A 19,304-nucleotide genomic window follows, 5' to 3' on the forward strand; every position below is an offset into this window, starting at 1 on the left:
ACAATACATTATATATCATTTAAGCATGTCCGTTTAAACGCTTAACTCCAAAAGAAAGAACAAATAAATATCAAATTGAATGGTCTGCATCTTATGAAATGTAACAAATACATTAAAAACAATATTATAAGATGTTTTTTTTTTCATAATCTTTTGGTCGATTCATAAAAAAAGAAAATATTAAACATTAAATGTCTGTTTAACTGAACACATACGAGCACCGAACGTAAACAGAACAAAATAGTTTGCCGCTATTTTATATAGGACTTTATTGGTTGAGCTTTGATTGCGTTTATGCGTTAATCGTTCTTAAAAATAAACAAAAAGATCTCTTCCATAAATGCAAATTGGAAGTACTCTTTTTAAGAAATTCAAATAACACTTTTTTTCAGCATGTAACTAACTTTATGATTTTTATCCTTTAAAATAAGAAGAAGAAAAAATATTGAAACTGTTATAGACAAAAACTAATAAATAATTTACAACGAACAACAACGAACAAATTTATTTCACATAAACTTTACAGTTTCTAGTGGCTAGCCACTACATTTTACAAATTAACATATAGGTGTACATAGAACATACAATTGTGACAAATATCAATTATGTATACTAAAAGGATTAGGATATAATAATATAGAACAGAACAGAACAGATTTTATTACACATAAACTGTACAGTTTCTAGTGTTTAACAATGAATAATACATATTATATAATATTGAACGATACATATAGGATGAAAAGTGAATGAAATTATTATATATAACACAATAATGGATGAACTAATATTTTCTTAAGAAACAACATGCATACATTATATAATGAAAATCAAAAAAGCAACATGTAATTGCATATTTAAGAACAAAGAAAAAACACATGTACTTGCATTATATGATAATGTGTGAATTCAACAGATACTTAAAATGGAAAGTAGGAACTATAATATAATACCTAAACCGTTCAAAAAGGGAATCATTAAAATGTGCATATAATATTATTGTAAATGAATTACCATACTTCAAGAAGTTAAATTGGCACATTTGAAAGAATTTGATTTCTAATTTTAAAAGCCTCGAAAATATATTTGCTAAACGTAAGTAATTCTGAAAAATCTTGACTATTTAAAAGGTTTACAAATTTAAACATACTTGGTTTTTGTCTGTAAAATTTCTTTATATATTTTTGACGAATAACATTGTATTGTGGACAAACAAAAACAAAATGGTATTCATCTTCGATTACGATTAAGTTACAGATTTGACAATAACGTTGATCTCTATCTATTTGATTATTTGCGAACCTTCCAGTTTGGATACGGAGACTATGGGCTGAAATACGTATTTTTGTAAAAGCTGTCCTAAGGTTTCTTGAAGTAATCTTATCTAAATATGGTTCAAAAGCAAAGGAATCTTTAATATTTTTATAAACTAATAGAGAACTACTTCTCTCCATAACTCCTTTACAATCATGCACAAATTCATCAATCAGTCTCTGCTTAAATGTTGAAATGAAATTAGCAATATTGATATTACGAAAATTGTACCATGTCTCTAAAAATCCATATCTGGCTAACATACATTTAACATTATAAAACCAATTTGGCTTATTCATTTCAGCATCAGCAATAGAACTGTCAACGATAGTTTTTATTATCAAATTTTCGCTGTTACATATTTTATAGTAATATTTAACAATACGTATATATCTATTAATATATAGAGGGTACCTTCCTAATTCACCATAAATAGCTACATTGCAAGAAGAGCGGCGCACACCAAGTAATGTTTTACAAAATTTCAAATGTAATGTTTCTAGTTGCTTTGATTTAGTGAAGCCCCATATTTCACAACCGTATGTAATAATAGATGAAACAAAAGCATCAAATAATTGTAAGGCTAATTTTGTTTTAGTATTGTATCTTTTTAAATTTGAAACAAGAGCATTCATTGCCTTTAATCCCTTTCCATACAATGTTTGTGTATTTAAGGTAAAATTCCCAGTGTAATTTAATGTAATACCTAAATAGTTGAAATCGTTTACAACTTCTACTTCTTCATTTGCATAAAACCAAAGATAAAACCATATAAGAAATTAAATTGATCTAATATTTATGGTGATCGACAATACATGTAACCATGTTTGTTTTATATCATGTCATATATCATCATAAGTAATAAGAAACATCATGGTATCAATTCGTTTCGCTAAAATTTATAATAACATGTTTTGCGTTATAAATTATTTAATTTTAAATCAGCATAATATTAATAATACATTTTTTTCGCTTGCTTTATGCTTTTCATGCCATTTAATATTCTACCAACAATTCGATTGATGTAAAAAGATACCATATGTTTCTATTTGTTTCATATGCAAAATACAATGCCATATAAAAGTATAAGTTATAATTAAAACACTGAGCACTCGTTGGATTACTATCATATAATATGCATTTTTCGTAGTAACATTAACTTTACTTTTTTCTTCAATGAATGTAGCATTTTTGAAAATTCGCTCGATATGAGATTGCTTCACTTTCTGTTGATGTTTTTTTTTATTTTAAAATACTCATTCTAATCCATCGTTTGCTCACTTTCTTATACACATAGTTTTGATATATACAATCTTCTTTGTTTTAAATTATATATTTCTGAAAAATGCATTTAGCATGTGCTTTATACAATCTATAAATGTTTACATCTTTGTCATTAACAAGCATCATATTTACAAATGATATATTACAAACAATTAAATGTAAATCAGTTGTTGGATCGTAATAATCTACTCGTACGTATTTCTAGTGATTCATGTATAAATTTTGCTACATGACAATATTGACTTGTTTTTTAGATGACAACAATTGTGTAAATTTAAACATACTTGGCTTTGTTCTAAAAAAATTCTTGATATACTTTAGTCTAATAGAATGATATGCCGGGCAATTAAAAACAAAATGGAACTCGTCTTCTATTTCATTACCATTACATATTTGACATACTCTAAGATTTCTCTCTAATCTATCTCTCCCATATCTGCCGGTCTGGATTCTTAGACTATGTGCGGATATACGCAACTTTGTCAATCCGATCCGTAAGTTACGAGATGCGATATTGTTTAAATATGGTTCCATTTCTAATGTATCTTTTACATATTTATACAAATTTAAAACCTCCATATTGTTGATACTAGTTCGCCATTCTTGTGTAAAATCGTCTATCAAACGTTGCTTAAACATACTAAGAAACGCATAATCGATAGGAAGGTTTACATTTCTAGTGCTTATAACTTCATTTCATTTATATAAAAATCCATATTTAGACAATAGAGTTTTTACATTTGTAAACCAATTGGATTTACCATTTAAACAATCAATTAAGTCCGACTCAACTATAGCCTTTATAATAACATTTTCACTATGCATAATTTGAGCCAGTATTTAACTATACTAACATATCTATTTATGTACAAGGGATATCTCCCTAACTCTCCGTAAACAGCAGTATTACATGACGACTGTCTCACTCCCAATAATATCTTACAAAATTTAATATGTAAAGTTTCTAATTGTTTTGATTTCACAAAACCCCATATTTCACATCCATAGTTTATTGTAGACTTAACAAACGAATCAAATAGTTGTAAGGCTACTTTCGGCAACGTATCGTGTTTCTTTAAATTTGCTATGAGTGAACTCATTGCTTTAAGACCTTTACCATACAAATTTTGGGTATTTAATGAAAATTTCCTGTATAGTTAAAAGTAACACCTAAATAGTTAAAATCATTAACATTTTCAAGAATACATGCATTTTCACCGTAGAACCACTTTTCCCTATTTTTCAAGCCTCCCCGCTTTCTAAATACCATACATTTTGATTTATCTACATTTACCTGTAGTCCCCAAGTATTACAATACTCATATAATTTATTTAGTGACGATTGCAAATCAGACGGATTTGTTGCTAGAATAACCATGTCGTCAGCGAATAGTAATAATATGATACATAACTCATTTAAAGTAAGCCCACAGTTTACTCTATCTTGCAAGTATAGCTCAAGATCTTCAATAAACAAGGAGAACATAATCGGGGAAATTATCTCCCCTTGACGTAATCCGATTGCGATGTCGAAAAAATCAGAATAATTCATATTATCACATGAACGTATACACGACTTCACAGATTGATACATATTTCTAATAATGCGTAGAATTTTGCCGTTTAAACCCATATTAAAAAGCTTATACCAAAGAGAATTTCTACAAATAGAGTCAAAACAACGTTTCATATCAATAAAACAGCAATACAAACGTTTACATGTATTAACTATCAAATATTTATATTTCATATTTAAAACTTCCATTCATGTAGGTAAAACATTGTAAACAATGACAAATACAATTGAAAATGAGGCCAGTGTCCTCAGCTAGAGTAAAGTTTCTCACGGTTGATGTCACGCAGTTTAAATAAATAACGTTTTATATGTATCATAAAATGTGTACTTTATTGCGTTGTGTCTTCGTCCACGAATCTAATAATTTATTACTTATTGTTAAAAGTAAGTGTTTCAAACTTATCATTAGACTATAAGATAACATTTGTTTCATTTATTTTATTTCATCGGAATAGTGGTATTATGAAGACATTGTTTTGTCTGTATTTTTGCCAAGGTTTCAAGTTGTGTATAGTAAACAGGGATTTTATGGATTTGTTTGTATACTTAATGTAATGGATATTGTTAACGTTTTTTATCTTAACAATAATGACAGACAAGTGTGAGAACGAGGCACGTGTCCTCAACTGACTCGTTATGTTTCTATTGTATTTTTTAAAGAACGGACATTTTGTTTTGTTGACTAATGATGCAATACAATTTTTAATAATTTTCAAGATATATTGTAAAAATATAATAGATCATGTATTTTATGTGTGAGTTCTAATCGAATAAAGAAAATGTTTATATTATTTTATACGCATGAGACAAAACGACGTTCTTGTACATGTATTTTCATTATTGGTTGTTTAATTATATTTTATATTATAAAATGTGCATTTTTCTAAATGACAATCTTCAAATGGGAGAATCACGCCGTGATTCTCCCCCTGTGTCTTGTGTTAGCTGTGAGTTATTAAATAATTTAAATTTTACAGATTTTTTTAAGTTTGTTGCTAAAGTTGATAATTTAAATTACATCTTCTACTGTCAGTGTTGGTCTTTTGGATTATATTTTGATATGATTTCATTTTAAATGCTAAATACATTTTCAGATTGCTTACTAGAATATATATAATACCATTTTCAACTTTGTTGCAGATGGCTGTAAAGATGCAAACAATAACTGTGTTAAAGGCAGAAGAGCCAGTTGAAGCAGGCAATAGTGATGACGATGAGGTTATTCCAAAAATGACGTCATCACATAGCGCTAAGAGAATTTCGTTTCCAGTCGACTCAATTTTAAATGCTGTTATTCAGGACGGGGATGTGATGGAATTGTTACACATATTGCGATATCAGCGGTCAGAGTTTGATCTGAATCAAAGAAATCACACGGGTTTGACTGCATTACACTACGCTGTATTGACAAATAATCTTGATTCTGTAAAATTGCTGTTAAATCACGGCGCAAATGTGAGTTCTCAGGATGAATACGGGTTCTCGCCTTTGCACACAGCGGCAGCACTTGGATTTTTACAGGTTACTACAATGCTCATCGTTCACGGTGCTGACGTGTTTTCATTGACAAAACATTCGGAGTTACCTATAGACTTAGCTAAAGACATATCAGTTATCAGAGTTCTTTCGAATGAAATGTGTTTAAAGCTGCAAACCGAGCAATATGTAAAATCGTTGATATTTCTGGCAATCAGAACTACGTGTGCAATCATGTGTAAATACTTTATGTATATTCTCAAAGGAATTATTTTTGTTATGATGTATTTATTTCAAAAGTGTTGTGAATTAAAAACTAAAGGAAAAACTAAACCTGTCACACGGACAAAAAGAAATTCAATACAAAATGTAGGAAACAATGATATCCAAAGTAATGACAAAGAGACGATAAATAAGAAGCATAATTGATTAAACAAAAGTTTATGTAAAAAAACACAGTACATATCAAGCGTTTGTTATTTGATTTAACCAAATATTGTTTTATATTATTTTGACGTTTTAAGTTTTCAATAAATTATTTTAGTCTGTTGATTTGAGTACCATTTTAAAAAAAAATTGTAATAAATATGGTAGTCTTGGTGCATATAAAACCGTGTTTGTGCCTCCAATGCCGAGCAGTTTATTTTTTCTGACTTCGGGTCACAAGTACATTGATGCTGTGGCCTGCATGTTATCATAGGTGTTTGATTGTTTGATACAGTTCATCAAAAGTGTAATGGCTATCCAATGAGTCCTTTACTAGCAAGCTAATCATGATCACAATATTTTAACAATGTTCATCAAAATGACAACTGAAAGATGTTCTTTGCTCATCCTTAAATAAAAACTATTTTTATAACAGATATTTACTGTGATCTATGAACTTATTACTGAATATGTCTTATTGGAATTAAAATAGAATACACGATGTATGCGAAGCTGCGTTCCCTATTAGGTGACAAGTAAAGTTTGTCTTTTCTTTAAAAAAATACTGCTTTTTATGACACTGTTTTTATGACATTATGTATTCAAATACATTAGTATAACATATCTACTTCGCGTGAAGTCAAAGCATGCTTATCTCATATTTACAAAGAGACTGTGAAGCAATTATTTATTTTTTTAATATCAAACTTGAGCATTGTACATCTTTTACAAAAGTTACATTAACGTGTCTCGTAAAAACAAAAATATACATTATCAACATTTTTTATGAAAACATCTGTCTGATATCATTTAACATCTACACAATCATATAGTCAGCTAACTTACTTAATCCTCTCACCTAGTAACATGTTTCAAATAGGATACAAAATACGTATATTGACAATTAAGAAGAAAAAATAATATGCAGTATTTATAGATCTTCTTACTTCAATCACCGTTGTTCCGTAACTAAAATACATGTTGGTGGTTTATCAACATTTTTTAGAAAATAAAAAAATGAACATATTTTTATATGTCAGATTGAACAGGCAACAAAAGTTGTGTTTAAAACCCAGGATAATAAAAAGTACAACCAAAATTAAACAAACAAAAGAAAACAAAATCCTCAAACATATAATAGTCGGATTTACCAAGATCTGTGCTCCAAGTATTCTTTAATACAATTCATAGGAAAGCAGTATTTGTTTTTACTACATTATGCAGGTCTTGCATGCTTTAATATTAAGCAAATCGTGCAAAGTTGAATCACGAATAAAGATAAGAGAATCAAACGAACAGCAGACAACAAGAATACAAAATGAAACTACAAAATGTTCTGAATTCAAAGCTTATAGCAGCGTTTGTAGTGATGCAACGCAGAGAAATAATTTGAAATTTCTTTGATTGTGATTTTCCTAGATAAATATTATCTATGCACGGACATAAGCAATGAAAAGTGTATTTAATTATGTGTACACTATTGCAATTCCCGACGATATGTTTTAGTGGTAATAAATATGTCAAATAAGATATGCTTATAAAACATTTTAAAACAGAAGAATGCTTGTAAATGTATAATATATTTATTTACTGAAATTTTACATAAATAAGTCAATATATCTCGGCGATAGTCACCGTATTGGAGTACGGTGTAATACGTAAATAAAAAGAAGGTTTCAAAATGAAAAAGAATAAAATTGTTTATCTCACTCTTACGTTTATATTTACGCAAATAAAAAATGGAGCGTAATTGCGGATAATGCTTTCTGTAGAAAATTAAAACGTTATTCGATATTTTAAAGGGAAAAATGCAAGACTTTAGAACATATACATGCATTTCTAAATAAGTTTCCAAGGAAGTACACCGAAACATAAACTGTTTCAACATACCAATTCAACTTATTCAAGCAATACTTTTTGAAACATTCGAACGTTTAAAATAATTGGCGTACATTTGCAGATGACACATATATTATTGAGAAGTTAAAACAGTTTATTGTATATCATAGAACATTCTTACAAGAATACTGCTTACGATAACATCATTTGTCCCTTTTACATGATTTTAAATTTTTTTATCCAGTTATCAACATATGAGCCGCGCCATGACAAAACGAACATAATGGGTTTGCGACCAGCATGGATCCAGACCAGCCTGCGCATTCACGCAGTCTGATCAGGATCCATTCTGTTTGCTATCGGTTTCTCTATTTGTTATAGAGTTTGTAAGCGAACAGCATTGATCCTGATCAGACTGCGCGGATGCGCAGGCTGGTCTGGATCCATGCTGGTCGCAAACCCATTATGTTCGTTTTGTCATGGCGCGGCTCATATTATGACATGATGTAACTAGAATAATCGAAACACATACGCACAAAACTATAATCATAAAACATAATTTCATGGCATTTTTGTTAATATCCCGGAAAAGTTTTAAATTAATTTCCTACAAAATGTTTTTTTTTAGAACTCGTTACATTTACAAAAAAAGGAATTATTCAATCTTTACAAAGCGCTGATTAAGATCTCAAAATAAGAGAAGATATCAGAAAAAACCTAACATTATTCCGGGAGATAATTTAAATGTTGTGTAATATATAATTTAATGTCTCAAGAAAGCATTCGAAAAACTAACGTTTAACTGCATTAGATTCTATTTTAAAGCGTTTAATTTACAGCAAGTGTAGATGCAGTTAGTGATAAAAAGCTTTCAACCACTCTATTTCAGATCGGTAATCTTCGCCTAAATTTCTATTTATTGCGATGGATTTACATTGCACTATTTACGTTATTTTCTCTTGTAAGCAGCTTAACAGACAACGATTACATTTTGGTTTTATAGACAGGAAACTCACACTTAAACAACTTTTAGTGTTGAGCTTTTCAACTTTGAAAGGTTGGATTAGATCATCTGATGGTGCAGGTTTTTGGAGAATTTCATATTTATAGTATCAATACAAGCTGACGGAAGACCCTTTGGGACAATGTCATCATTCATACAAACGAAGCGGAATAAAGATGTTGTTTAAGATACCCAAAATGCATTTATGATTGTATATTATTTGTCGACGAGTATTTTTTATGCATATACTTTACATGGTGTGCATAAGATTTTTTTATATTTGCATTTATTAAAGCACTATCGTCTAGTACATGTATTTTTGCCATAATTCACTTTGCCTTATCAAGTTGATATTGTTTGTTTGACACTGTTTTAAAATAAACAAATTCAATCGCTCATTTAAACGATGTTTGCAAACTAAAATATTCATTATAAAATCCGAGTCCTGTGAATTATTTCATATAAATTGTTATCCTCGGTTTATTACTTGATACCATTACAAAAAATTTATCTTTCTGATATATGTCGTTAGTTTATGGTCGACTGAGATCATATTAGATCCAAGAACCCATAGAAATCAAAAACGAAAGGCTTGTTAACGACGCAATTAGTTTAAAGGCGAGCGACTTCAACATAACTAGTAACACATTTTATTTTCATAATGCTCTTTTTCCAATTTCACCAAAGGATAGAAAAAACATCGTCACAACATACATGTATAGCTCGTACAATTAGATTATTTGACATAAGTGTGTCAATGATCTAAGAATATGGTATATCAAATCCCGCTAAGGACCTATGATTATTGATGGCAGAATCATAAAATAGTGCACGAAGATGCATCTTTGGTATTCCTCCGCCAGGAAATTTTGAACGGTACCATGTGATCTTCAAATGACATGGCGATGCGCCTTAAAATCAAAGAACACAAATAATGGCCACAGTCCACAATATTCAATTACGGAATTTATATGATAACTTCGGATTGTCTAAGAAGGTTTCTTTCAATCTTTAACTTTAAAAGCATGATTTATACAAAAGCATGAAATTCAGATTCTCTTTTTTATCCTAAATTCTAGACAGTATGTATGATCCAGTGTAAAATGTTAAGACCGTCACAGTTACTGTATAGCTTAAGATTATCAAATAAATGAATACAGGTGTATCTTGATTATAGCAGCAAAATAGAATTTTATAAAAAAGGATGTTTTTGCACAAATGTTGATGTAAGTCTCTTTTCATGCTTTAAATTCAACACGTTTCAATTGCAAACTCAACATTAAACCAAAGATTCTGAAAAATAATTACAAACATTGGGTTTGTAAGATAACCTTTGTTGAATAGTCGAGATACGTTGAAACATCTGTTAATTCAAAACATGTATATATAAATCAGATAAGAATGATAAGAGGAATATAAATCATTGTGTATATTGTAATTCAAGTAATGGTCTATCACATGTGTTTTCAAAAATAAAACTATGAGACTAAAAAAGAAAAACACGACCAATAGGTCCGGGTGATAAACAGTTTAGTGCAACAGAATGGTAACCATCCTTTTACATCTATAAGTAAAGACGGAAATTTGTTTCAAAGAAACTGCATTATTATAAATGCTATGCTGATGTTTATTGCATAATTTAAGTCAAACATGTTGACACATTTTTTAAAGGGTGATCGTAGGTAAAATCTAAAATAAACATATATTTAGTAGTCATTAATCATGCATTGTTTACTCTAGATTTCTCATATTCGTGAGCAATCCAATATAACGAAATCTCATAACATTGTTGTCGGCAAATTGACACAGTTTTTGGTCAACAGTAAAACGGAAGCGACAGGTTAATTTATGTCCTTTAAGCTATAAGGAAAATGTGAGTAAAGTCATGGTTTACCAATCAAGTGACAGTTGGACCACCTGCTTTTAAAGTAATAATTTCTTTTTATATGCAAGAACACTGCAAACACGGATGAATGTCCGAGAGGCAAGTGAAATTTAATAATCATGTTTTTTTACCAATGGTATGTGAAAATGAACATATAAGATAAATGTAGTTATGTTCTATGTTAAGTTTAACTTAAAGATAAGTCCGATTGTAGATACACAGTAACAATTCATCTTTAATCTGTATATTACAAACTACTTTCACCTACCATTGTTATTACATTTGACCGGATAATATAATAATATAATGATATACAGTATTTTGTTGTTTTAATTACAAAATGTATATTCTTCCTCAGAAGTTAAAGTAAATGTTGAAATACAAAATCATGTCTAAATTGAAATGTATATGAGTTCCTAATGGAATTAAATGTAATTTGAATGTGAAATGTGTCTTTTTTCTAGACAAAAAAAATTTCAATGTCTGTAAATAATACAAAATGCCTGTGGGTTAATGCGATTCCATCTATTTTGTCATTATAAAGAAAACCTTTCAGAAGTTACAAGTGTTCGCTTTAAGTATTAGACAAATGTGGCTGGATTTATTTCTCAGATGCATTCAAATAATTGCCAATGGCGATTAGGTAATATCAAACTTCTTGTAAAAATGTTAGTATCATGTTTTTGTGTAATCAAAATTACTCTTTGCTAAAATCCTATTATACAGCTATACTATTATTAACAACAAAACAACAATTAATAAATGGCTGAAACGTACCTTTTAAACACGGTCCCTCTTATATTTACATTTTAGCTCAATTTGTTAAAGTTAATATAACATTGACTTTAATGGCTAGTCATTTGAATAAAAATGCGAAAAAGCAAGACAACAGCCCTCAACTAGATTAATGTTTTTTGTTGTTGTATTTTACGATTGATATCATGCATTTAAGATTAAACAAAACACGTTTTTATGTGTAACATTAAGCGTGTACTTTGGCAATAATGCCTCCTCCATGAACCTGTTACAGTAATTTAATTGATGTTTAAACATAATATGAGACAAAATTTTAATAAATTTAATAACTATTATTTTATGCATTTTAGTTTGCTCTTTGCTTTAAATTTATGCTTTGAAGATATTTTTTCTTTAGCTTAGTCCGCCGCGAAGCTGAATTGAGGGGCTGCATTGGGTTTGTAATATAAGAGTTGGTGGTTCGATTCTCGAGTGGCTAGTTACACTGAAAAGTCGGTTAGATTGACCGAGCAACGAGATATGACCTAGATTGGTAAAAGTCGTCGTAAAAATGTTATAAACGATATAATGATATAATCAAATGGTGTAGATTATGAAATGGGAGGTTTATTTAATGTAAAAACCATTATCACGGTGACATTTTGAATTAATGGTGATGTCAAACAAGGGTGAAGTTGAGGACAATGTTAAAAGACTTAAATGTATGGTTATAACGGCTATTCGTGTTTTTCACTGGTGATGCCATATATCAAAATAACGTTAATTTGTGTAATAAACTATGTGCCTTATGCGTGATTTATTCCCCTCTACAAATCCTAAAGGAATAGTTAGTAAAAAAATAATTATACAAACGTTACATAAATACAAGAGACAAGTAATATTCCATTTGTTTCATTTTGTGTATATTTAGATTACTTCATATCGCAAGAGAATTTGTTCACTGGAACAACTAATTTCCATGACAGTTTAGTTGGACAAAGATATAGCAAATTTCCCGTGGGTCAAATTTTCTTTATGTAACTATCTTACAGTTAATGAATATAGTGAATTTATAATTATCATGAATATGTATTTTTAATTTACTAGTAAATGATTTATTTTAAGAAAATGTAAAATATATCCCCGACCAATAATGCGTTATCATTTCAGTGTCGTGCATACAACTTAATTATCAACACTTTTGCAGCGGCTATGAAGAAGCAAACAATACCTTTCACAAAAATTACTTTAGCTAAAGGGCCTATTCCTCTTAAATAGCAGAACATGATCTTCGATAAAAACGTTTACAAATTACAATCAGAAAAATCATTGTATTGAACAGCAACATTTCATACCCTCAGTCCATTTGTTGTATGCCTAAATATTTAATATGCAATTGTGCGAATTTCATTGAAAAAGGAGGAAAGCAGATTTTAGAAATTCAGAAAGAAATTACATATTATTGTTTCGTGAAAAGATCTTTCGATTGCAAGCGCAGCTTACATGAACATCATTTCTAGTGATACTGTCAAAACAGTCCGTTCCTTAGATGTCGTTTATTATTGTGATTTTGTTAGGTAATATAATCATGGACAATGGCAGTGATACATTTGTAAAATGGCGTATACACTGTTACGACTGTTCATGTTTTTTATGATAATGTATCAATGCTTGCCTTTTATTAATGATGAAATTAACTTTTCAGTAGAACTTCTTGTGAAATATCTATTTTTGTTTCTTTTCTTTCTTTTTTATCTATTTAATCATTTTTTTCTAATTTTTTTTTCATGTTTTATGTCATGTTTTCCCAATACGCTATTCACATAGTGATTTTTTTATTGCGTTGTACTGGAAAGTGTAACGATATGAAATGGTTTAACGCCTTTATATTCAAGTATACACGCAGGTGATAGTGGAGGAGGAGAATAATTAATTTAAAAGCTTTCATCTGGCAATAATCCTGAGTACAGTGCCCTATCATTAAAACTAGGAATACAGCAAAACCAATAGAAAAATGTAAATGACGTCTAAAATAGCCGTACGATATTGAACAGTTCGAACAGTTTATGATTTATCGAACAAATAACTACTTCAATGTGCAGCAATTCAAAGAAGATTGCTTGTAATAGTAATTGCGTTAAGAAACATCCTAAATGTTTCAAAAAAGTATACATATGTTTTTGCTTTTAACCCAATATCAAAACACATAATTTGTGAACTGAACATCATTTATCTAGACTCATTAAAATGACGGTGGTTCTTTGGTAAATTCGCGGAAATCACGTCCTTAATTTACATTTCATTAAAGAAAATAATGAAATTTCATATAAATTACTTTTGATGTCTTCCTCTGCATAATTAGAATGAATATTACAAAAATCGTTGTCCAGTTTTCCGTCTCTATATCAACCTTATATAGGCACAAATACATAACAAAGCTCAAATCATGTCGCCTTTTATCTTACTGTCATCATATGTTTGCATGTGATATATACGCACAACGAGAATAAATCAATCTTCAACGAATCGAACAACCTTCTTTTAAGTAAAATAAATGAAAACATAGGACAACTATAAACATGTATTATATATTCAGGTTATCCCTGAGAATATTTTTTGTGAAATATAACAACACTTGTCAAGTTTAAGCATTTTCAAAAAGATATATTGCTTTACTTTCAATGTAATATAGCATTTAAATTACAACTGGAGATAATGCAGGTGCGTTTAATGTTGTAATAATTCAGACACTATTTTTTATGCTGTTCTTGGGAGTTTCTGGTTTGTTTGGTTGATTCGTAGTTACTTTACTTAAACACGAAATTCTCAGCAAAGCTTCCAACAAGACAACATAACCCACTTTATTTTATTTTGTAGAGAATGACACACTTTTAAGCCATTTTCTTCCTATATACATGTACTGGGATGTACTTTTGAGGCAATACTATGGAATTATATCACTCAATATACCTGAAATGCATTTTTGAATGTTCACTTTATGATGAATTTCGTAAAAATTAATGCAAAACATGATTTCCAATGTCAGAGCAAAGCGATATATCTTAAAGAATGATAAAAGCAGCACTTAAAGAATAATATCTACATATTATAAAACACTAAACTGTTTAAATAAAACATTCAAACCTTGTAAACAAGCCAAATAGTAACGTTTTGGAAAGTTTAACGGGCCACCAAAATTAAGAAAAGCTTTTTAGAAATAAGAATAATGGCATCCTTACCCATTACTTCATAAGCATTTTGTGAAAAATGGCTGTTTTCATTGAAAGTCTCCCGTTTCAAGTTCAAATTGCTATAAAACTATAAAAACTTCTTCAATACTAATCAAACTTTGCACAAATGTTGACTGAACCATTGCCTTTGTAACAACATGCTCAGACTTAAATTTCCTGTTACCATGGTTACCATGGCAACGAGGGGACATCTCAAAATCGCCAAAAATCACTGTTTTGCGTTGATTTTTTCCAATAAAATTGATTTCAAAGTGCTACAACTTTGAGTCAAATGCTTTTCAGCGTTGGTTACACGTTACCTTATTATGGGGTCATTTTTAGCTTCTCAAAAGTCCAAAATTTTCCTGGCGATGAGGGGGACTACCGCCCCCCTTCAAACTCCCCAAACAGAAGGGGGCACATCCATCTTCTGGCAACCCCCTGATGTATCTTTTGGTTGGGGATCCGCGTCGAAAAAGTGGTCACTTTTTTAACAACATTTCTCAAATGAAAACATGTGGTTAGGGCCCAAACAGGACATTTTTTCACTATTTGAGGCCTTAAAGAGGGGGGGGGGTCGAAAGGGTGTTGTTTCGCGTATATATGAGGTAAAGGGTTAAGGGGCATACTGGGTCTTTTATATCTTTGTTTGCAACAAAATTACTTTGCGCTTTATACATTTATATTGTTCGATCAACAATGTTTCAAAATTAAACAAATTCAACCGCTCCTTTACATTACTTGTATACAAAAATATTATGATAATAATCATTTTTCCTTTAAGGTTAGGTTTCCTGGTCTGGTGAACAATTTTTCCTCTATCACTTTTTCCCGGACTGATGAACAACTTCCATCAGCCATGATTTCACTTAGAAAATTGGTCTGGACTATATCAGGTCATAAATGTTTACAATTTAGATTGTAAAATAATTATAAAGTTTATGACAACATAAAATATATTAATGCTGCTTACTGCAAATAAAGCGTCATTAAAAAATCGTAAAAATGTTAACATGGTATCATAAGGCTTAATGATTCCATTTCAACAATGATTATAATTACAATTATGAATAATAAAGCATATTATTTTCCATTTGATATATTTTAGTGTGTGTGTATATATTCTTTAAATGGCAACTATCAAAATTAATTGCCAGAGAACAGTTATGATTGTGGCAAATTGAAATGTTTAAGGTGACTATTAATCGGTATATGGATATCATGAACTAAAAGAAATTGTTTCTTATATTCATAGTAGAATTGTAATTGATTTGAAAACAAAGTCTAATTTGAAAATTATTTCCATGTATAAAACTTGAAATAAAATCGTTTTTTTACTTGAAATATTGTTTATGTGGGCTTGTTCACATTTTCGCTCATTTCAGACCTCCCGACTACTGACTTATACTTGAAGATGCATTTAAACTGCAGGGGAAAATTTGCCATACATCTTATCTTCGGTATTTAAATTATTGAACTTTCCTTGATGCAGATGAATCATTTCTTGCTATGACTAAATACAAAATAAATAACAGTGATTAGAATCAGTCAAAATGTTGTGATTTTGTCAGAATCAAAAGGGACTGTATAAATCTTTTTAAGGTAAACAAACCAAAATGGTAAGAATTGTTGTTTAAAGATACAAAGATACAGTGGAATGTGCAAAAGATATTACAAAATGGTACTATATGTATTTAGATGGTATCAGTCAAAAGTTATGAATTGATCAAGATCTGTAAGATATCATACCATTTATTAAATCATTATTTTTTGTTATTTTGACAATAAAAAACAACAACTTTTGAAGGTTTTTTCCGCTGTCATCATCACGCCATAAAACATCAACTGAGCCCATCACTGCAATATAACCATTCCTGTATATGCACAGTTATTCGATGTTTTGTTTCTACAAACTTTAAGGCCCTTCTATCTTTTTATAAGACAATGTCTTTAAATTCTGCAAAATTACTATTTATGTGACTGCGATTATGTTTCATTATCAAATACGATTTGAATTGAATACAATACATCAGCATTGATATTGAAAGGGCTACGTAAAACACTATGAAATTTGTCATTTGAATTTATTTTCTTGTTTCAGATCGCAAATTATATCATTTTTGTTCTGTTCTTACTTGCTGTAAATGATGAAATTAAAAGTATGAGGCATTAAGAAATTAAACATTTGAAAGGTGCTTTTAATTCAACTGAATAGGTAGAAAATAAGATATTTCATCACATTAAGGTCACAAAAACAGAAGGGGAAATGAACAACATATGATTTGGAATAAATGTTAGAAATAAGTAATCGATACAAAATAGCTAGAGGTAAAATAACCTTTCTGGGATGGGCATCTTGTACATTTCCTTCTTTCAGAAATCAGATTGTTATCAAACTTTAAAGGTTTGAGCATCAACAGTAACAAATCTATGACATGTACACAGTCATAATAAGAGTTGACACGTGTCATTGTGTTCCCAGTAAGTCTTCTTTCAAGGTTAGATGTTATATATATTTATAAACTTACAAAATGTTGATTATGATAGGATTTTAATGCACTTTCTACATTCAAGGACAAAAGATAAATTTACATGAGAGTTGCCACCACACAATTTTATTCCGTGACTTTTACTTATGCATTATCTTAAAAAGATTTCAAAGGACGTAAAATTCAAAGAGTGAAAAAGCTGCCTTGTAATGTTTTAATGTGTGTATACCAAGATAAATGTTTTCTTTAAAATTAATGATGTTATTATAATAGTGTAATTAAGTAGGTTACTTTACGACATGTTAGATTTTGCGATATACAAAGAGTTTGACTTTCATTCTGTATCCCCCGAGTGCATCAACCCGATTTCAGCTTTACATGTAGGGGTGTCGGTTCTACTCAGCTACCCGTCCGTACCTAAAATCATGCCTGGAAGGGCACCTGAGGTCTTCTTCAACCAGTAAACTTAGAAAATCCCCATATGACTAATACTGTATTGTGTTGATTTTAGCCCCCCCCCCCCCTAAAAAAAATAATAACAATAACAATAAAATATAAACGCTTCACATTTCCGTGTCAGTTGTAACAACAAAAGCAAATACCACTTTGAGGTTTTGTAGACAAGTAATAGACAAATAAATTTAGTTTGTCAGCTAAACATTTGTTAAAAGTTGATCAGGTTTTCAGCTACCAAGCTCAATTAAAATATCTATTTTGATCTTTTAATTTCTTCTTCACAAAATGGACTTTTACCTGTGGCACTATCGTGAAGATATCTAAACCTAAATGTCTGTATAAAAGTATCAAATCAGTTTTCAACTCGAATATTAATGCAAAAACTTAGATCGTGTAGAATCCATACAAGTAGTGCCATTTCCGACAAGTGATAGATTTGTATCAATGAAGAGAATAACTTTATGGTGTTACAAGTGTTTGCCTGACAGATACAGCAATATTAGTGCGTTCTTATTTTCAGAGACATTTCACGTTCTCAAAGGTAATTTACTATGCGTTCGAATGGCGGATCTCCACATTGTGTGGATATATATCATTGTCTTATATACCATCAGCATGTTTGCAATCAATTCGATCATTTTAATATTATAATAATACTTTTCCAACTGCAAATGTCTGAGTGTCTATTTTTGTTTGTTTATTTGTTTGTTGTTGTTGTTTTTTTTTTTTTTTTTTTTTTTGCTTTTTTTTTTGGGGGGGGGGGGTTAGGGGGTGTTTGTTTGTTTGTTTTGTTGTTGATGTTTTTTTGGAGGGTTGTTTTTTGTGTTATTTTCTTTTGGTATTCTGCCTTGGCCTTGTAAATGTTTTATATGATAATATAAAAAATTATGTTTTAACAATGCAGTGTTACATGTTGCCGATATATCTGTTGAATAAGACTAGACCCTGAATTTTTCCTTATAAAAACCGTTCTATATGTCACTACCATTAAACCTCCAGAATATTGACAAAATACATGTATGTTTTATTTTATATTTAGAGAGATCTTAGATGATAAGCTTACAATATCTGTCTGATGTATCAATTAATATTTGCTTTGCCAATTTTTGCTATAAACAAAAGTATGTAAATATAATTATTTAAGGATAAAATGCCAGAAGAGTGTAAAAAATAAAATAAACAACAACAAATGGAGCGTGAAGATGCAGCATACAAGTGATATTTTAATGCAAAATGAAGTTATGTAGAATCCGTAGAACGTTTCCGACAAGGAAAAAATTGTTCCAATGACGAGAAAATGTTTGTGATGTAACAAGTGTTCACCTGAAATATACCACAATTATTGTCTGGTCTTATTTTCAGATACATTTCACATTTACCTTTAGATGTATTATTTGCCTGATAGTGGCTTTTCCCCTAATTTTGCTTAAACTGTATATCATCAGTAATTTACAACATTTTTTAAAAGAATAATTCTTTTCGTATTGCATTCATTCTGATGTTGTTATTCTTTTTTTTTATATCCAAGTTTTCAACTAAAAGAATATTCATTATATACTTAGTAATTATAAATAAAATATTGATGAAATAA

At 29.8% G+C, this 19,304-nt stretch overlaps 1 protein-coding gene across 1 annotated transcript; it reads left to right on the forward strand.

The window, feature by feature from the left end:
• Positions 1-5,314: 5,314 nt before the first annotated feature.
• LOC132735469 (protein phosphatase 1 regulatory subunit 12A-like) lies at positions 5,315-6,200 on the forward strand (the record flags this gene model as incomplete). The annotated part of the gene is given in 1 exon segment (XM_060722423.1): positions 5,315-6,200. A coding segment is annotated over 1 exon segment (765 nt). The 3' UTR covers positions 6,080-6,200.
• Positions 6,201-19,304: the final 13,104 nt, after the last annotated feature.

This window comes from Ruditapes philippinarum, unplaced genomic scaffold (genome assembly GCF_026571515.1).
Source record: "Ruditapes philippinarum isolate M1 unplaced genomic scaffold, ASM2657151v2 ctg12165_1_1_1_1, whole genome shotgun sequence".
Lineage (NCBI taxonomy): Eukaryota > Metazoa > Mollusca > Bivalvia > Venerida > Veneridae > Ruditapes > Ruditapes philippinarum.